The 21,641-nt window shown below is 36.4% G+C and overlaps 3 protein-coding genes across 3 annotated transcripts; 2 read left to right on the top strand and 1 right to left on the bottom strand.

Moving 5' to 3' along the window:
* Window positions 1-10,662: 10,662 nt before the first annotated feature.
* On the top strand, window positions 10,663-13,130 carry GCK72_011274 (uncharacterized protein; the record flags this gene model as incomplete). The annotated part of the gene is made up of 5 exons (XM_053728336.1): window positions 10,663-10,669; window positions 10,715-10,759; window positions 10,810-10,875; window positions 11,420-11,447; window positions 12,602-13,130. The coding sequence occupies 5 exons, from the start codon at window positions 10,663-10,665 to the stop codon at window positions 13,128-13,130; spliced, it is 675 nt and encodes a 224-aa protein (XP_053587913.1).
* Window positions 13,131-19,011: 5,881 nt separating this feature from the next.
* Window positions 19,012-19,289, top strand: GCK72_011273 (uncharacterized protein; the record flags this gene model as incomplete). The annotated part of the gene is made up of 2 exons (XM_053728335.1): window positions 19,012-19,166; window positions 19,214-19,289. The coding sequence occupies 2 exons, from the start codon at window positions 19,012-19,014 to the stop codon at window positions 19,287-19,289; spliced, it is 231 nt and encodes a 76-aa protein (XP_053587912.1).
* A 427-nt stretch (window positions 19,290-19,716) lies between these two features.
* GCK72_011272 (uncharacterized protein) lies at window positions 19,717-21,324 on the bottom strand (the record flags this gene model as incomplete). The annotated part of the gene is made up of 3 exons (XM_053728334.1): window positions 19,717-19,863; window positions 19,915-20,203; window positions 21,221-21,324. 3 exons carry the CDS (start codon window positions 21,322-21,324, stop codon window positions 19,717-19,719), a joined length of 540 nt encoding a protein of 179 aa, XP_053587911.1.
* Window positions 21,325-21,641: the final 317 nt, after the last annotated feature.

Raw genomic sequence — 21,641 nt, 5'->3', positions numbered from 1 at the left:
CATCAGTTATGTATTCATGATAGCCTACTGAATGGCTTGTCGATCAATTTTCTCCCTATTTTTTGTGAATTCTAATATTTATTGCTTTTATTTGAAGTTTATCGATGTTTCGGAGGATTCTGAAGGTAAGGAATGAGATTTTAGACATAAAATCATCTAAAAATCAATTAAATTCATGGCAAATGTACGCCTGGCGCACCAGACTAGTTTAATATGTAATGGAGGATGCGAATCTCAAAATCACTTTTTAAAAACTAGGTAAAAACGCGTCAAAGATGCGCCATACAGTCAGAAAGTCATTTTTCTCGATTTATGATAATGTTTTGAGTATTTCAACCAATTTCTGAATTTGTTATCTGGAAAAAAACAGTTTTTAAAAGAAAAAAACGGCAATGGTACGCCAGATAAGAGCTTAGAAGCTTGTGAATACTGTCGGCCAGTCTGAGAACGCGTCAGAGGTGCGCCAGCGGGTAAAAAATTGCTGTTTCAGATCGAAAAAACCCAAATTTTCCAAATTTTTTAATACGGAATATGTGCGAATTTAGTTTTTAGAATGAGAATGAGTGCCACTCCAGTCAAGGATCGTTTGAAGGCCAAACGGAAGGATGACCAGGCGCACCGTAAGTTTTCATATTTTAATTTAATTTTTCTAATTTTTGAATTATTACAGACATTCGATGTTGCATGGCCAACGAGAGAATCTGCCACAAAACCCGTTCTGGCGTGAGTTTTTTTTATTTTTCTCCAGTTTCAGACGAATATAAATTATATTACATAATTAGAACTTTTATAGACGCAGACTGCTGCCCGTTGATTGAGGACTCAAAAAACGGGGAGTGAAATGTGCACCGATCCCATCACCAGGAACGGTGCCGGCGCTTTTCACTTCCCGGATCAAATTGCGGTGGCCACCCTCCAAACCTGTCGCCACGTCTGCTCCAAAAAAATAAGAGCACCCAAACATGGTGAAGATGAAGAAGGAGAAGGTGAAGAAGGAAAATGGAGAAACAGAAAAAGTTCCGAAGGAGGATTGTAATTAGTGAGTTTTTAAGTTACTCAATTTAAGACAGTTTTAAATACACACAGGGGTGCGAGGCGTAAGGTCCGCAACGAAAAGTTTTGCATTTTCCCCTCGCGTTGCGTACGCGTCGCGGTTTTTATTGAAAGATACGACAAACACACTCAGCCAAGTCTGTTTTTGGCACCGTGCCAACCGCTGTGAGACGAAGCGCGTTTAAGAGACTTTGCGTCGCGCACCCCTGTGGATACATAGATAAAGACTAGTACTAAAGGCGAGGCTTCAAAGAAGAAACCGAATTTTAGCTCAAAAATTGTGTTTTTCCGTTGAAAATCAACAATTTTTGAGCTTTTTTTCATTGAAAATCAGTCAAAGTAGGCTGAAAACTCATTGAACTCATTTTTGAGAAAATTCCAGAAGGCCTGGCGCACCTCTGACGCGTTTCCCAGCATTTTATAATCAATTTTAGAGGTTCTAAGCCCAGTTTTCCAGGGGAAAACTCAATATCCGAGCCAAAAATCAGGTTTCAAACCCATTTTACTGTAAAATTGCAATTTGCACCAGAGTTGAGCGGAATTCCGCCTTCCGCCTTCCGCCTTCCGCTTTCCGCCACTTTTTTCTTTCCGCCTTCCGCTTTCCGCTTTCCGCCAAACATTTTCCTATTTCCGCTTTCCGCCTTCCGCCTTCCGCTGTTCAAAGATTTTTTCCTCAGCTTGAAAATTTGATTCCAATTTACTGATATTTTTGTGGTTTTTTGCAGCAAAGCTATCAGTTTTTATCAAAAAAACAAAATTTAACTCAAATTTAACCATTTTAGTGTTTTTTACTACAAAATAAGGCCAAAATCGTATTTTTGAAAGCGACATTGTGTTCCGCCTTCCGCCTTTTGGCATTTTTTTCCATTCCGCTTTCCGCCTTCCGCCTTCCGCCAAAAAATTTTCGCTTCCGCCTTCCGCTCTCCGCTTTCCGCCGATATTTTTTAAATTCCGCCTTCCGCCTTCCGCTTTCCGCCCAAAAATTGTTCATTCCGCTTTCCGCCTTCCGCCTTCCGCCATTTCAAAAACCGCATTCCGCTCAACTCTGATTTGCACGCAATTTTGGCTAATATGATGGCTCTGAATCGGAAGAAATCGGGTTTGTAGCTCAAAAATTTTGTTTTTCCGTTAAAAATAAACGATTTTTGAGCTTTTTTTCATTGAAAAGCACTCAAAATAGGATGGAAATTCTATTTTTGAGTGAAAAATTCCAGATTTTAAGTCGAGAATGAGATTTTGAATTAAGACACAGCTAAAAGCTGGATTTTTTGAGCTCAAAATCAATTTCCTGTCTCGTTTTCGATCCAAATTCAGGATTTTTTGCGATTTTTCAACAGTTTCGAGTTGAAATATCGATTTTTGAGGCGTTTCAAAACGAAAAATATAATCTGGCGCACCTGAGGCGCGTCTTCCTAAGTGGGTTTCCAACAAAAATATAAGTAGTCTAGCGCAACTTCGACGCGAGTTAGTGGGAACTTCAGTGTGTCGCTGGCGTACCTTCGCCGTTTTTTTTTTCAAAAAAATTGCGATTAACTACTTTTCGCGCTTATTGTTACATTAAAAAGTGTTTTTTATTCAGAACATAAATTCAGAAATTGGTTGAAAATCAGATAGAAATTTTAAGAAATACTTTTTGACTGTCTGGCGTACCTTTGACGCGTTTGTTCCTAGATTTTTGAAAGCGATTTTGAGATTATCATATAAAAGTCACAGTTTTTAATGTTTGCCAAAAAATCGGAAATTTCTTATAAAATATTATATTGAAACGTCCCTATCTATTTGTAATAACGGTTCCTCTTTTTACAGATTGATCTCTCACGCCGTTGCTTGCCGTCAAACTCTCCAGAGCAAAGTTTGAGAACTGGAAATGGATCTTTATAAATTATTATGCATATTTCTTTTTTCATAAATAAAATGTATCATGTTTTATCCTCGTATAAAAAAACGACAAAAATTCGTTTTCAGGGATGATTTTCCTCAAATTGATCATTCCGTCTTCCTTTCCAAAAAAATCCTTCCGTCCCTGGGTCGTCCTTTGAGCGAGCGGTCAAAATGGGTAATATGACTCATGATATGAAATGTTCCGGCTAGTTGGCACGGGCGTGTTTATGCAAAAAGTGCAAACGGTCACAGCTAGAGACACAGAGACACAGAGACATAGCGACACCTCCAACACCAAGCGTCCTCTCTTTCCACATGTCTCCATCAGTTTGCATCAAGAGAGCCTCCCGGAATGGCTTTCGACCAATTTTCTCCCTATTTTTATTGAATTCTAATATTTATTTCTTTTATTTGAAGTTGTTCGAGGTTTCGGAGGATTCTCTAGGTAAGAACATGTCTAAAATCTTAAAATTGTAAAAATCACGGTGTTAGTTTTTCATGAAATGCGAAGAAGGCACACCAGCCTAGTTTAATACGTAATTGAGGATGAGAATCTCAAAGTTGCTTTTAAAAATCTGACAAGGGAAGTCTTTGGAGACGCCACTTTCAAACAACCTATAAATTTAGTGATAGGTATTTTCGACGACGGGGAGTCAATTTCTGCAGTTAAAACCTGCTAAATATATCTGCGAACCGAGTTATGAGCTCTCAAACTTTGTCATATGGTTAAGCCTATTCACATGGAATTCCAAATCGGCCGCATATACGCCACCGCACGGTTCCATTCGTGTTCCCCAGCGATTTACCCGTGATTGTACGTCTCAAAAATGATAATATCTTGCGTATACTACTTGCCAATTTGGAATTCCATATGAAAAAGATTATCCATGTGAAATGTTTGAGAGCTCATAACTCGGCTCGCGGATACATTTAGCAGGTTTTGACTGCAGAAATGGACTCCCCGTGGTCGAAAATACCTATAATTAAATTTATAGGTCGTTTGAAAGTGACGTCTCCAAAGATTTCCCTTGTGAGAACAAACGCGTCAAAGGTGCGCCAGACATTCAGAAAGTCACTTTTTCTTGGTTTTTATCCAATTTTTAGAAGTATTTCAATAATTATCCCAAGCATTTTATGATGACAATCGAAAAAATTGCTGATTTTCAAAAATAAGTGTAATCATGACCAATTTTGGTCTCACCGCGAAACTACAAAATGTGTCTTTTAACCGGGTTACTGTAGTTTTCGTGGTGGGACCTTACTAGGCCATGATTATACTTTTTTGAAAGCTCTTAAAGAGATGAGATATAGTTCAAATTTCAAATTTTTATTGTTTTTTCTTTTGCCAGCGATAGCAGAAAGATATAAAACATTGCGACTCAATTTTTCCGATTTTTTACATATATGTAGTCACGTGGCACAACTCTTCTTTACCATGCACAGCCTTTCCGTATCACCTATCAATCGGCGCCTTATAAGACAACAATGGATCAATTCAAATGCAAATTGTGTATCGGTGTACCTGGCACTGCTCCATTTTGCACCAGCGATAAGCAAACAGACAATACATTTAAATTTCCATGACAGGACGACCCGATGAAGGGTTTTTGCTTTTAGAACTCGGAAAAATGGAACTGTCACAAAAAAGTGGACGGCAGCATGAAAAGTCATTTGAACACTAAAACTAAAAATGATAGCATGACCTAAAAATTTTCAAATTGGTGGCCTAGAAACCCAAATTTTCGATTTCCGATTTTCTAGGTGTTTTTCATCAAAAATCGCCAAAAACGTTGCAAAAACCACCGGCCACATACTCTCAGAAATGACACCTGTGGCCTGGAATACCAAACTGGTGGCCTAGAGACCCAAATTTTTATTTTCGAGCGATTTTTCACGTTTTCAGAGCCAAAAATCATGGTAAAATCGCTTAAAAATCGCTTAAAAACAGGGGAAACCCCCAAATCGGTGGCCTAGAAATTTAAATCTTAATTTTTTGAGTGTTTTCAAGTTGAAATTAGTAGATTTGTTGTAAAAAGCCCCTAAAAATGGTTAAATTTGTGTTAAATTCAGTTTTTTTTCGAAAAACTGATAGCTTTGCTGAAAAAAACTCAAATAATATCAGAATATTCTATTTTTTATTTTCAGGAAGAGTACGATAGCCTTCACGGATATGGCAGGCAAGATGGCGATAATTGGGTGAAGCGAAAGGTCAAAAATTTTGGCCTCGTCTTCACCAGGAACGGCTTCAAAAAAGCGGTGAAAAGAAGACTGCCGATCATCGATTGGTCATCCCGGTAAGCGTTTTCAAAAAAAAGATTAGTTGTAAAGTGGCGTAACTATTAGAGTCATAAAACTTTTGTGGTAGACTTCATGTAGTTGCGAGATACTAATCTTTGAGACGTTGTCAAAAAATTGTTAACTGCAAAAAATGTGAAAAAAATGTATACTAATCATTTTTGTAGTTGAAAACTTTTTGATAGCTATTCACCCCGCTGAGTTAAAATAGAAATAGCAAATGTTTCTGTGAGAAAAGAGAGACGCAGAGAAACCAGACAGTCTAGCTTCTCTGCGTCTATATTTGAGAGCGCACCACCAAAAAATCCTCAGACCCTCCCCCATATAAATAGTGGTTTTTTTTGTCTTCTGAGAATAATACTGTAATCTGGGGTTTTTTTTTTCAAATGTTTGATTATCCTCTGACTTCAAACAATATTCTCTTTCCCAGGTACCGGAAAAACCAACTCTCGACAGACTTCTTCGCGGGAGTAATGACAGGGATACACAGGGTATGGTTATACAATACTCTTATCGCTAATTTCAGCGTAATTTTTTTTCAGAGATGAGTTATTCAACACTTGCGGGTCTCCCTCCAATCCATGGGATGTACGCCAGCTTTTTCTCACCAATCATCTTTAAATTTTTTAAATTTTTAGTAAAAAGTCCTCAAAAAAAAAGTTTGATAATAAAATTCCGCAGTTACATAACTTGAATACAGAATCCCCTGAAGTGAAAATTTTCTTATCCGGAAGTCGGAAGTTGGAAGTAAAATTTCTTATCCGGAAGTCGGAAGTCGGAAGTAAAAAAAACACCCGGAAGTCGGAAGTCGGAAGTTGGAAGTGATTTTTCTTATCAGGAAGTCGGAAGTGAAATTTCTTATCCGGAAGTCGGAAGTCGGAAGTCGGAAGTCGGAAGTAAAAAAAAACACCCGGAAGTCGGAAGTCGAAAGTCGGTATTAGATTTTTTCGCAAAGATTCAAAAACTCCTAGAAAAAGATCATAAAATTCGCGAAAATCTGTGGAAAATTAGTTTTTGGCTGAAGAAAAACCAATTTTCTGTCCTTTTAGACCATTTTTCCATGTATTTCTGCGAAATTTACTTTTCCGAAATTTCACCGTTATGTAATGACAGAAGTCGGAAGTAAAATTCCTTACTCGGAAGTCGGAAGTCGGAAGTGAAATTTCTTATCCGGAAGTCGGAAGTTGGAAGTGAAAAAAACCCGGAAGTCGGAAGTCGGAATTCCCAACAACACTGCTAAGTACGCTATTTCATGAGAAATTACCGATTTTTTTGATTTTTACAATTTTCACGTTACCGAATCAAATTTTTTTTTCAAAAAGATTTCATTCTGAAAATGGCTTAAAAATGCTCTTTTTGATCGGAAAAATGCAAAATTTGACTGAAAATATATTTTCTGAATAGTTGACATTAAACTGGCGCACCTCGAACACGTTTGAATTGGCGGGTGAGTATGTATTGTTGTATTTTTCGTACCTGGCGCACCTCAGACGCGTTATTTAGCGCGTAAAGGCTTATAAGATGTTTCCCCGCTGGCAGCAGATAAGTACGTTGTACAAATAATGAGAATGGTCACACAAAGACATACACAGAGACAAAGGGACCCTTTTTGTCTAATTAGATGTTCGTGACGGTGACCAAGACAGCTGGAAGGTCACCAACAGAGACACAGACACAACACCCCCCCCCCCTCTCTGTCCTTCCCCACATATTTCCATCAGTATGTATTCAAGATAGCCTACTGAATGGCTTGTCGACAAATCTTCTCTCTATTTTTTTTGAATTCTAGTATTTATTACTTTATTTGAAGTTTCTCGATGTTTCGAAAGATTCTGAAGGTAAGTAATATATCAACCAATATGTCTGCAACCTTAAAATTGTAAAAATCACTGTAAGAAATAGTTCATTTTCAGTTTTTAGAGTTTCTATAACCGTTTTTTAGCGGATTATGTACTTTTCAAATATATTTTAGTATATCACAGTGTTGGGAAATTCCGGGTTGGGCTCAGGCTTGTTCGGAAAAAAGTTTTCGGAAAATCGGAAACGAAATTTTTTTTCCGATTTTCCTTTTCGGAAAATTGGATATCCGAAATTTTTTCCGAAATTTTTTTTCGGAAAAAACCGGAAAATTCGGAAAATTACGGAAAAAAGCAAAAAACTATTTATTTGGGCCTAAAATCAAGGAATATAATTGAAATATCAATAATATTATCGAGAGTAAGCAAAAAATAAACAAATTAATTATCAGGACCGACATTCGGATAGCCAAAACCCGTCAACCGAGTATTTTACATGTTTTCAGTACCTCAAAAAATGAGATTTTCCGACTATTTTCCGAAAATTTTCCGAAAATTTTCCGACGATTTTCCGAAGAAACTGATCGGAAAATTTCCGGTCGGAAAAGTTTTCCGAAAAAAAATCGGAAAATTTACCGTCGGAAAAATTTTCCGAAAAAAGTCGGGGAAAATCGGAAAAATCGGAAATTCCGATTTCCGGTTTTGAACAAGCCTGGTTGGGCTGTCGGGTTCAAAAAATGTGCACAATTTTTTCACAATTTTTTTTTGAAAATTTCATTTAAAAATTAGTCAAAATTCTCTTACGCTACAGTTGCTATCTTTTTTGGCAAAAAAATCAAATTTCTACAGGAGCCGGCCCGGTCCATAGTTTCCCAACGCTGAAAGTAGTAAACAGTTTTTCTAAAGGTGTGTCTGAATATTGGACGAGGTTGGTCTTCTCGAGGTGTGACGCCTATTATGTCGGAGTGTACATATAATTAGTCTATCCTTTTGACCCTTGAAAAGCGCGACACCTAATGAGCACCTGTAGGAGTGGGAGAGACCACTTTGTTATAGTGCTTTACATTCGACATTTTTCAGTGTCGGATTTTTTGGTCAAAAGTGGGTGGGCCGTTATATGTGCTGCTAGGGTACAAAAGTACTTGCATTTCCACAAAGTTGTTCATTTTTAGATTTTGTTCGGCTAGTTTTATTCACATACTTTTCTTTCAGTGTTTCCTCGTGATGGCTGAGATCTTAGTTCAATATTTGGACCGCGTATGTCCCCATTGGGAAACCATGAGAACACGCGTGGTCAACGCGCGCCTCAACCAAATAGGCTGGGTGAACATTTCTTTTTTACACCGTACAAGAGACTCAGTCCCAGGAAATATTATAATTGAGAAGTTCAAGTAAGTTTGTCGTGCCGTATTACTCATAAACTATTTTTGTATATTGCAGTTCTCGCGAGGCATGTTCTTTTATCGTCTCATGAGAGAATATATAACGATTGAAAAGTATTTTATGATACGATATGGACGAAGACTAACAGCTGCTAATCGCCCGGTCATAAGAATCATTCCAACATCCTTGAAGAGGAGGAAGTGATTAATCTCTATTGAATAATGTTTATGAACATTTCTGTTTTGATTGTCAAAAAAAGACCGGCTGGTCCAAGTATCCTAACCCTTTAAAAATAGTATTCATATAATATAACTTTTTTTTCATGGAATTCCATGTTTTTTTTAAATAAAAGATCAAAAATAGTTTCTATTCAAATACTTTTTATTCAGATGAAAAAAGAAAATCAGGTTTTCAATTGCTTGAGCCAATCATGGTACTCTAGAAGTTCATCAGGGTAGTTTCTTTCCAAAAATTCATAGATTCTGAAAATAGAAATTTTACATTTAACAAACGAGAAAATGAAACGAACCTTGATAACTTAACGGTTCGTCCATTATTCAGCAACTTTGAACACATTTTTAACATGTTTTATTCATATGAACACTTGTTATTTCACAATTGTTCCATATTTCGTAATTCTCACATGTTTTCACATCATTGGGGTATTTTGAAAACTAGGTTTAGAGATCCGGGGGTATATATATACAAACAGTACTCAATTTTTCATTATTTTAATATTTTTAGTTACAGGTAGGTGTAAATCAAAATAGTGTAAAGGTGAAATAACATTTAATTAATAATATGGGAATATTATTTGATTTATGATATCAAAACACACAGTCACACATTTTGAAACATTTTTTTTGAAACATTCTATATCATATCGTACTGTATTTTCCAGCTTCACCAAAAAAGATTATTTTAAGCCATCCCTTAACCATATGATGGCAAAGTTATAACACAGGGGGAGGCGGGCGGAGTTTACAAAAATAGATGTTTTTTGAGGCGCCCTTAACCACATAGGGGCTGGGTTTAGGGGCGGGGTTTTGAAATTTTCTGCTACATATCATGAGTCATAAAAAAATCATTGTTATCGAAATGTCCCCCCCCCCCACCCCGGCTAGCTGGCTTGTTGGTAGGGACACATATGTTTATTCTAAAAGTGAGAAAGGTCACACAAAGAGCCACAGAGACGAAGTGACACCTTTTGAAAAATGAGACGGTGACCAAGACAAAGGTCACACAGAGCACACACCCAACCACTAGCGTCTTTTCCCCACATTTCTCCATCAATATGTATTCATGATAGCCTACTGAATGGCTCGTCGACCAATTTTCTTCCTATTTTTATTGAATTCTAATATTTATTACTTTTATATGTAGTTTCTCGATGTTTCGGAGGATTCTGAAGGTAAGCCTACATGTCTGCAACTTTAAAATTCCAAAAATCACGGTAAAAAATAGTTAATTTTTTCTATTTGAGAAATCTTTTTTAGTTTTCAATGTCACCTACTATGATCTTCCATATTTTGCCAATAAAAAACTAATTTTTATCTCAAAACCCAATCATCCGTTTTTCGCCTCGAAAAACCTCAAAAAACAGTTATAGGTCAGCAGATCTCACTCCTGAATGCGGCTGATGCCGTAGGCGCGCGGATCATTAAAACTGAAACTCTCAGTAATTGGACGGTGGAAAGATTGAGGGAAGACCAGAAGCAATATGCCGCAATGGACGCGGTGGCACTGCATTATTTTAATATAGGTAGCTATATTGAATGGCAGTACGGTAAGTTTTAAATACAAATACATTTTTGTAAATTTTCATTTAGATCCACCGCGTCCAGTTCGCCGAGCTGGGGCTCCGAGGTTTTTTAATTGGCGTATGGCGATGTGAAGGTATGTCTTTTCTATACTTGTCAACCGATCCGGCGCGTAACTCGCGTCAAAATGAATATTATGAGCTGAAAAATATACCAAAATGTAGATCTCGACGAGTTCTATGTCCGTGACCTACTACGGGCCGGATGGCTATTCGTTAATATGCCGCGGGCCGGGCTAGAATGGCTTTTTTGGCCATTTTCGCGTTTTTGGCACTTTTTCCCGGCCCGCGGTACATTAACAAATAGCCATCCGGCCCGTAGTAGGTAACGGAGATAGAACTCGTTGAGATCTACACTTTGGTGTATTTTTCAGCTCATAATATTCATTTTGACGCGAGTTACGCGCCGGCCCGTGTCGGCCCGTTTCGGCCCGGATGACAAGTATGTTCTTTTCCTTTAAAGATTCGCTAATTCTCTAATTTTCAGTCTCGAAATTCACTTCTCCCACACCCACGTCTCCCTATCCAAAAAGTGAGTTGTTTTTTTCCTTTAAAGATTCGTTAAGTTTAATGTTTCTTCAGATCCTCCGACGCTCCAATCCCTCTGTCCACGTCTTCTCCTCCTTCTCCTCACCCTTCGTCCAAATAGTGAGTTGTTTCTTCAGAGATTTGTTAATTCTAGCATTTTTTCAGAGTTCAGACCTTACCGACTTCCGACCCAACATCTGAGGTTCCCGTCTCTGCTCCCGTCTCTGCTCCCGTCTCTAGTTATTTTTCTTTTTTCTGTTCTTTTACTATTTTTTTCTGTTCTTTCAATAAATAACCTGTTTTATTTTTTTATAATACAATAAATGTTAACCCGTTACGAAACTCTTCTGTTTTTTGACACTTTTCAGACAATTTTTACGCAAAAATCTTTATTTTTTCTACTTTTCGACGGAAAATCGCATTTTCAAATTGGAAAAGAGCCACAGAGACGAAGTGACACCTTTTGTAAAATGAGAGTTTTATGACGGTGACCAAGATAAAGGTCACACAGAGACACAGAGCACACACCCAACCACTAGCGTCTTTGCTCTTTCCTTCCCCACATTTCCCCATCAGTGTGTATTGAGATAGCCTACTGAATGGCTCGTCGAACAATTTTTTCCCTATTTTTATTGAATTCTAATATTATTTATTTTATTTAAAGTTTCTCGACGTTTCGAAGGATTTGGAAGGTAAGTCAACATGTCTGCAACCTTAACATTGTAAAAATCACGGTAAAAATAGTTTATTTCTTATGAAATTGCGAAATAATTCCCCTGAAAACGCGCCAAAGGCGCACCAGCTTAGTTTTATGTTTAATTGAGGATGAGAATCTCCAAGTTAAGAAAAAAATCAAGAAGCAAACGCGTCAAAGATGCGCCAGACAGTCTTCGAGATTTTTATCAGTTTCTTGAGACCAATTTCTGAATTTATTTTCTGAAAAAATGCACTTTTAATGTAAAAAGTCAGCGCGAAAACTAGTTTATGACAAAAAAAGTTCCGCCAGAACCATAGATTTTTGAGAATTCAGTGCCAAAAGGACCCAGAAGCCTCAAAAATGACTTTTTAAATAATTTAAGGATTTTTCTCTAAATTTTATGAGGTATGACATCATTTTGACACCTTTAAAACTTGAAAAAAATCTGATGGGACATACATTCCAAATTCTCAGTGGGAAATGTTTGTTTTCTGGGGTTGACGTCAGTAACAAAAATAACAAAAAATTATGTGAATAAAGATTTCTTGTAGAAGATGATAACATGGATTATTTATTCCATTTACAATCATTTCTGCAGTACGGTGCAATAAGATATACAGTTTAGGCAAATGAAAAAACAAATAAAAATGAGCCAAATATTAATTTCACTTAATTTTGACTCAAAAATCGGAATTTTCAGCCCAAAATCCAGATTTTGTGTAATTTCAACCAATAAAACGATATTTTCAGCCCAAAATCCAGATTTTGTGTAATTTCAACCAATAAAACGATATTTTCAGCCCAAAATCCAGATTTTGTGTAATTTCGACCTATAAAACGATATTTTCAGTCCAAAATTCAGTTTTTTCTCAGTTTTGACCAGAAAATCGGCGTTTTTCTGCTATCATTTCACTTCTCGCGATTTAGCTCATAATAATTGAGAAGTTGTTTCTCGAAGGCATCCGACGGATTGCCTGTTTTCTGTTGTCTGTTGAATTTTGAGCTGAAAATGCTGATTTTTTAGTCAAAATTAAGCAAAAACTTCTCAAATTAATTTTTGGCTCATTTTTGTGTGTCCCATAGAGATTTTATTTTCAGAATAAAAAAACAGGGATGAGCCGAAGACAATGTCAAGGTTTCTCAATTGAGGAGTAAGCTGGACGGAGGAGTTCGTTTCTCCCCAGGAGCGATCCGGGATATTCTCTATTTTGGAGGACAATTTGGATTCTCGAGAGGAGTGGGAGTTGCACTGTTTGAACTGATAAGAGATAACAATGACCTCATCGAATTGGATGCATACTTTCTCAGGAAATTGGAGAGAGTATTGGTGAGAAGGTCTATCAATGTCTACAGAACCCTCCCCTACGAGCAATTCCCTACTGATTACTCTTACGACAAGTTCGACCATATTAACCACCATACCACTTCCAACTTTGCTGAAATCGTGAAAATCATGCAAAATGAACTCAGAGTTGGTTCTTCGTGGCCTCTTTACATAGACGCGGAGGGGACGTATTCGCAACTCCTCCATGGATCGAGGTTGGCTCTGATAACTATATTCGATGTGGATTCCCGGATGGTCTATCCAGTCCGGACCCACCACATGTCCTACGAACAATTGCAATCCATTCGTCGTGAGATGAGAATTGTCGCGATTAACCGTCTCCCTATTTACTAGAGATTATTTGTCCGGTGTTTCACCGGAATATTCTGTCATGTGTAGTCTTTTCTCTAAAAAGACTTATTTAAATTTCCCTCCCGAAGTCCATAAACACTCAAAATACGCAAAAGAAAAGCTTGGCGCAATCTTGGTGCCTGGGCGCTTTAGTGGTGCAAGAGAAAAGTCATCAAAGAGAAGGCTCGCTCTTCAGTTTGTGGCTGTAGCGACGGTGTGTACCGTTGTGAAGCCGTTTTATTTTTGTTTTCTTACCTCTTCTTGGGTATTATTCCCAAATTGTGTTGTTTTACTTGAGTTTATTGCATTTTGTAGCCAGTTGGGCTTGGAATAAATTGGCTATTCCGCAAAAAGTTGTGTTTTGTGTTGTTGTGCGTGTTTCAGATTGAATTTATATCAAAACGTGGTTTCTCTCTTGATTTTGTGTGTTTCTCATCGTTTTTAGCTAAAACTGGCAGCTAATTCGTTGTGAATACAGTTGTTTGTTTTACTTATTACTTCTGTGTGTTTTTGCAACCCGCATTGAGGTCATTCTTTTGAATTTTTCTTGACAGGGACATTACATATTATGAGTCCGATGAAAAATCATGTTATCGAAATATCCCCCCGGCTAGCTGGCAGAAGCACGTTGTACAAATAGTGAGAAAAGTCACACAAAGAGACACAACAAAGAGACATTCATGACGGTGACAGCTGGAAGGAGATAGAAAAAGGTTACCAACAGAGACACAACCACGAACGTCCTATCTTTCCTTCCCCACATATTTCCATCAGAATGTATTCAAGATAGCCTAGTGAATGGCTTGTCGAACAATCTTCTCCCTATTTTTTTTTTAAATTCTAATATTTATTGCTTTTATTTGAAGTTATTCCGAGGTTTCGGAAGATTCTGAAGGTAAAGAATGAGATTTTCATTGCTGAAAATCAATAAAATTTACCTAATTTCCATTATGGACATATTTTGAGAGAAACGAGACACTCTGACTTTGAAGAGGTGTATCTCAAGAGAAGGCGGAGCTAGAAAAAAGCTGTTAACTAATAAAAAACACATTTTGAATTTACAAAAAATATTGGGAGTTTGAAAAGTTATAGTTGGTGAAAACTTTTTTTCATACCGGTATATTTCAAAATTGGTTAGAACAACCTGAAGATTGTTAACTAACAACATGTAGCTTTTAAAGTTTTTCCCATTTTTGTAATTGACAACTTTTTGGTAACTCCGCCCTTTTTTGAGATACAGTAGCGAGCATAAGTGAGTACCCCTAGGTACTTTTATGTGTAACTCAGCTGAATCATGTCCGTTTTGCCTAAACTTTTTTTCAAAACGAAGCCAAAGTATTCAGCAATCAGAAAATATATTTTTTGAAAAACTTCCATCACTGATTTTTTCGATAATCGATTTTTCCTGATCTTGATTTGAAAATCCGAAAAAAAACTTTTTATTTTTCTCTTGGAGTTATTGAGTTTTTGATGTCAAAATGATGGAACATGTTCAAATAAACAAAAAATTATGTTGAATTGGCTTCTCAACTCCTGAGCATCGTGCTAGAGCTCCAGAAGTCAAAAGTAATGCATTCGAAAAAATCTTCATAACTCCTCAAAAAAAGCTTCAAATTAGCCGAAACATGCAACAAAAGACGTGTCTTGAGTTTTTCTACAAAACAACATCAAAAAATTACAGATTAAGAAAAAGTAATTTTTCTAATTTTTTCACTAAAATTTTTTTTAATTCCTATTTTTTCTCAATTTCTGGTATTTTGTGACTACAACACGAACAAGGAACACATAAATGTGTTTTATTATGTGTGATAAAGCATCTTGCATGCAGTATTTGAAAGTTATGTTTGTTTTTCCTCCAGAAAATACCAGAAATTGAGAAAAAATAGGAATTAAAAAAAATTTTTAGTGAAAAAATTAGAAAAATTAGTTTTTCTTAATTTGTAATTTTTTGATGTTGGTTTGTAGAAAAACTCAAGACACGTCTTTTGGTGCATGTTTCGGCTAATTTGAAGCTTTTTTTAAGGAGTTATGAAGATTTTTTCGAATGCATTACTCTTGACTTCTGGAGCTCTAGCACGATGCTCAGGAGTTGAGAAGCCAATTCAACATAATTTTTTGTTTATTTGAACATGTTCCATCATTTTGACATTAAAAACTCAATAACTCCAAGAGAAAAATAGAAAGTTTTTTTTCGGATTTTCAAATCAAGATCAGGAAAAATTGATTATCGAAAAAATCAGTGATGGAAGTTTTTCAAAAAAATATATTTTCTGATTGCTGAATACTTTGGCTTCGTTTTGAAAAAAAAAATTATGCAAAACGGACTTGTTTCAGCAGAGTTGCAGATGAAAGTATGCAGGGGTACTCACTTATGCTCGCTACTGTATACTTGACTGAAAAATAGGACTCTGAAAATAAAGACAAATTACCTAGAAGCCTTGATTTTCAACATTTTCCCGTATTTTGAAGTAGAAAGATTTTTGAAGTAGAAAGGTCACACTCACAAAGTTGACTGTTTTCAACTAAAAACTTCAAGTTTCGCATTCTTTATGGCCAGTACTGTATATGCAATATCAGAGAGTTCATGTTATCTTTTTAAGAAAAGTTGGATTGTGAAGATGACGGAGTTTTCGACTCGATGGTCGAGGCGTTGGGTTCCAGGATACTGAAGGCGGAGCCGTGAATGGCGAAGAATTCTCCAGGAGATCAAGGAGAGACTTTTCGAAATTTGGGAGGAGGAAGACTAAACGGCTGAGAAAATTGGCTTTCTCAATTATTTACATTTATTTTGTTTTCTTTGAAAATAAAAACTTATTGGATTGAGAAAAATAATATTTTAATTTCAAAGGTTTCATTCCCGTTCCCCTGACTCAAAAGAACTTCTGGATGAAAAAATTTTTCCCGCGCGGTCGTGTAGTCCTCTCGAACAAGAGAGATGCATTATTTTCCAAAAAGCGCGTTCAAGGTGCGCCAGACAAAGTAAAAGCTTTCATTTTTAGTTTGGGATTGAATTTTTCTTTAAAATCTCAATTTCCATTTTGAAAACTAATCGAAAACAAAAAAAGAGTCTGAAATTGGCCAGATGCACCAGATATTTAAAAACGCGTCCGAGGTGCGCCAGCCAGTCGTTAAATGCGAATTCTGGGTGAAAATAAGCGAAATAAACTTTAGTGGAATAGTTATTTTTAGCCAAAAATCGGGGTTTAAGCAGAAATTTGAAGATTTTGAGTAAAAAATCTGGTTTTTCCTGAAAACCCTAATTTCTGGCAAAAAAATCAATTTCCAGTTCAAATTTTCAGACCGCTACAGTACTTTTTGTGAACTTTCGTGACAAGACCCAAGGTCCCATAATACAATTTTCAGACCCAGACATGACTATACTCATTTAGAAGATCTCCGAGAATTTTCACCGGCCCGGCCCGGTTGAATTTTTTTGAATTTTTTTATTATTTCTTCGCAAAAAAGTCGAATTTTCGACAACGTTTTTACATATCGATAAAACTCAAGTGTACATAGGATTTTTGACTATTTTTGATGAAAATTTCAAAAAATTTCGAAAAATTTTGTGAAAAAATTGTGCTCATTTTTGACTCCGGGCCGGGAACTTTCTCTACCGGCCCGGCCCGACCGACTTCTGTTACAGTAACCCAGATTTTTTGGTGGCTACAGATCAATTATAGTCATTATTATACTCATTTGAAAGGTCTTAAAGTACTGAATTCAAAAATTATAATTTCAAATCACTCTGCTCAAATTGGGACAAGTTAGTGACATTCAGGGGTCGTTCTAAATCCAAAAAACTTTTTTGTGAGCTTTTTGGAATCAACGTTTTGTTCTACCAATAACATTTGTGTACTTAAAACAGAGCTGAACACAAAAATTATTCAATTTAATAAAAAATAAGAAAGTATTCCAGGTCATTGAACATGATTACTTTAGTTTTCGTGGTGGGACCCATCATGATTATACTCATTTTGAAGATCTCAACGCGCTGAATTCAAAAATATAAATTTCAATTCAGCCTCTCAATCCAGAAAAAAGTTACAGCGACTTCAAGAAATTTTTGATAATGAATAAAACACGACCACTCCCCCCCCCCCCCCCCCCCCCCTCCCCTCCCTCGACCCACACTCAGCGGACATAAGAGATGGAAGGAGAAAACAAAATTAAATAGTGTGTGACGCGTGAGAGACGCAGAGAATCGGTCCCCCTTTTCTCGTCCCCCGGTTAGCCAGTCCCCCCACAACAACTAGAGGTCTTCCCGGCAATAGACTTCGAAATAATATGTATTCCCCCATTTATGTCTAAAATATCTAATCTTTAATTATTTAATTACTCCCTAGATATCCTACTGAATGGATGTCGAAACTATTATTTTATATTTGATTTTTCTGGAATTCTAATATTTTTTGTTTTGTTTTTATTATAAAATGTAAGTTTTAATAGATTTTTTTTTATATAAAATGTATTAGTTTTGACCACATGGTCTTAAAAATGATCGTTTTAAGCTGAAAAGCATACCAAAATATCTCGTTGCCTACTCTCACTCCCTACTTTGAATGGGTGTATCCCAAGAAGGGGCGGAGCTAGAAAAAAGTTTTTAACTAATAAACAATAGAACATTTCAAGGGCTACAAAATATAATTTGAATTTTCGAAAAATATTTAAAATTTAAAAAGTTAGAGTTGTTGAAATTATGAGTTTTTATTTTTAGTCACACTGTTTTTCAAACCGGTATATCTCTAAATTAGGCAAGGCCACCTAAAAATCATTAACTATCAAAATGTAGCCCTCAAAGTTTTCTAAATTTTTGTAATTTACAACTTTTTGGTAGCTCCGCCCCTTTTTGAGATACGCCTGTCTGAAAATCAGAATTCTGAAAATAAAGGAAAGTGCCCTAGAAACCTTAATTTTCAGCATTTTCCAGATTTTTAAAAAGAATTTTGAATGGTTTTAATTGAAAAAATAAAGAAAAAGGCACAAAATATGATATTTTACCAAAACTAAAGAGAACGCAGACAGTCAGACACTCTCGCATCTCTGTGTCTCCCTCTCTCTCACCTCTAACCTTAGAACGGTTGTATCTTAAAAGTGGGCGGAGCTTCGTGAAAACTGCTAATTACACATTAAAACTGCTAAGCCCTAAAAATTCTCTACATTTTATCAGTCGGCTACTTTTCTCTAGCTCCGCCCCTTTTTGAGTTACGCATCTTTAAAGTCAAATAGAGAGCGCAGACAACGAGACACACTCGCTTCTCTGCGTCAAAAAGTTTTCAGTTTTGTCAATCTATCAAATTTGATTTTTTCTGTGTACTTTAAGGAAAAAAAACAGTAGAAAAATGGACGGGGAAGAACTTTTGATTTTGTGGCCTAGAAACCAAAAGTTAGGCCATCACTGCGCGTTTTCAATTTTTGAGCGTTTTTCTAACTGAAAATTCGCGGGTTTTGACTATTATCATAGGAATGCCCATATTCATTTAGAAATGTTGGAACATATTTAGAAATGTTGGAACATATATTAAATGTTGGAACATACATACATTCTTCATTTTCAGATAGTTGCCCAATGGCCCTCGGATCAAAAAGTTCTCCGAAGGAAAATCATCAGATCTTCACCAATGGTTGAAGGAATATGCCAAACTCGTATACCGGATGGAGATCCCAAGAGAAACCGGAACGGAGTTACTACCGTTCTTCCTATCAGGAACGGCACTCCAAAAGTACAATGCCCTGTATCACGAAATTCTCGATGATTAGATGATGCTCGCGCATGACTGCCCAACTGACAGGGAAATTTCTCAGCAGGAATTAACCTCCGTTCAACAAGGGAAAAGAACGGTGAATGAGTGTGCCGCCCACATAAGGGAACTTGGAGAATATGCTTATGAGGGACTTCCCGAAAAAAACAGAGACGTCCCAACAGGATGTGCTTTCAAAACTTCAAGACATGAGTGATGTGATCAACAAGTCTATCGAGGAGAAGAAAATTCCGGATCTTGTTGGAGATATCTGTGTTGAAATCGCAAAATTGGAAACAAAGTAAGGAATTCCATTTTATTATGCAAGTTTTAACACTTTTTTTTCAGCTTTCGCACAATCCTGGATGTTGTATCGCTGCAGAAGGAGCTCTTATTTCCTTTATTTTTCAATAATGGACGTTGAACTCGGTTGAATCATCCATCGTGATAGTCGCACATTTTCTGAAATTTTCAGACATTTTATGAAATATCGCAGAAATTTGAATTTTGAAGAAGTCACCTTCTGTTCCAAAAAGTTTTCCTGCCCTTTATCTTCATCCCGAGCCCATCAATAGTAAAATCTTCCAGATAAGTTATTTCGTGAACAAATATGAAAGAATATCCGATTGGAAGTTTGGTCTTGGACAACGTCAAACAGTGGTCAGCCATTGAATCGAAAGGGACACCCAGAACTTTTAGTGTTTTACATTTCCAATTCATCATGGTTTCAAAAACTCCTCTTTCTTCTTCAAAGTTAATGAAATCAACAAAAACACTCTTCGAATTTGTAATCTGAATAATTTAATATTTAATGCTCTACAAACAGTCATTAATAAGCACTTACAGCTTCATCACGAAAAATATTGCATATTTTCAAATGGTCGACCGGTTTTGTTGTTTTGATCCAGGTACCGTTCTGCTGGTGCATCGTTACTGCATCCAAAATTAAGTTTTTCAATGTTTAAAGGAATGCATTTTGGAAGAAAAACGCGGGTTCCCTGAAAAATACTGTTTTTGTGGTAAAACCTTCGTAAAGTACAAAAGCTTACCTTGATTATGAATTTTTTGATGTTGGTTCCTGGTCTATTCATATAAAACATGAAAAGTTTCTCAGCTGCATCTTCCACTGACATTTTTTCTGGTAGTGCAGTTGTTTTCTCCTTATCTCCATTATCATACCATTCACAACAATTGGTTTGCCATATTTCGTCATAAGAAACCTTGACATTCAATTTATCAATTTTGATCACGCTCGAACCAATCTCAATTCTTTCGAAGTTGTATGGAATTGTGTCTTCTTGTTTCCGAATAGCTGGGCAAGCTAGATATAGTTGTTTTCTGAAACAAAAATAAGGGTTTTCCTTGAGTTTGAACGTATTCATTTTGAGCCATCGTGTACTTTAAATCAGGGCTGGGCAGTTTGTTTGAGTTGTTTCCTTATTTGTTGGATTACCTATTAATAGTTGTAGCATGTTTTAAATATTGCACGTTTCAAATAACCGCTCAAACAATTTACCCAGCCCTGCTCTGAATTGAAATGTTTCTAAAAGCTGACCGTTTCACAAAACTAAGCTTCCCTAAAAGTAGAGTGAGGCACGGATATCCCATGGGTTCCATTGGTTTGGACGGGGGCTTTGACATGGTGCAACTCGTTGATAAACGTATCTGTAAGAAGAAACATAAATTTCAAAGTTTGGAATAGTAAAAAATCATTAGGAGATTATAATAGATACGTAGTACCGCTGAACTAGTTGAAAAGTGTTGTTAGTGGTACATAAAGAGCTTTGACAATGGCTCAAAGGCTTCCTGCTTGTTAAAAAAAAATTTTGTTGGAATTGTATGTTAAATCTGAAGATTCGTTTTGTACTTCAGAACCGTTTTGTCCATCAAAAGTTATCAGTGATTACAATGAAAAGCTCTCAAATTCGCAACTAGCAAAACACGACTATCAAATTTAAAGTTTACGCATAACTTTGAAAATATATAATATTCTAAATGTACAATTCTAACATCTATGCACAGCTGCCTCCTCCCTCTTTCTCACTGTCTGGCCTGTCAGAGAAATACTCCTTTCTCAGTTTTGATCCGATTTTTCAGATAATACGAACTTTTTCGAAACGTTTTTTACATAGATTGTGAAGAATAAAAGAAACTATACACTGATAAACCTTTCAAAGCAACTATCTGCCTTGTTTATACCCGAATTCCCGGGTCGGGTCGTAAACAATTATTTTTGAAATCTTATCAATTTTTCATCAAAAATGTAAACATTTTTCAAAATTCAAAAAAAAGAACTTTGAACTTTGGCGCCAAGTACCCGGGCCTTCGGAAAATATGTTAATAACAAAGACTTACTCAATTCCTCTGAAATTTCGGTCAAAGTTGACGATGAACAACGATTTGAGTTCTGCCGGCTTCAGGAATGTTGTCCGTTCATTTGTTGGAAATCGCACTCCCATTCCTTCAAAACCAGTCATGTGTTGCTGCTGAAAATGATTCAAAGTTTTAGATTTCATTGGAAGAGTCGAGTTTTACTCTGAAAATGACTCAAAAATGCCGTTTTCAATTGAAAAATGCAAAATTTGGCTGAACATTTTTGTTTTTCAGCTGCGCACCTTTGACGCGTTTTCAATTTCAATAAGTTATTTTTCTTGCGATTACGAAATAGGTGGTTTGAAACCGATTTTATTGATTTTTAGCTATAAAAATCTCATTTCTTACCTTCAGAATCCTCCAAAACATCGACAAACTTCAAATAAAAGAAATAAATATTAGA

This window comes from Caenorhabditis remanei, chromosome III (assembly GCF_010183535.1).
Source record: "Caenorhabditis remanei strain PX506 chromosome III, whole genome shotgun sequence".
NCBI classification, from domain to species: domain Eukaryota; kingdom Metazoa; phylum Nematoda; class Chromadorea; order Rhabditida; family Rhabditidae; genus Caenorhabditis; species Caenorhabditis remanei.
This window is presented reverse-complemented; position numbering and strand designations above follow the sequence as displayed.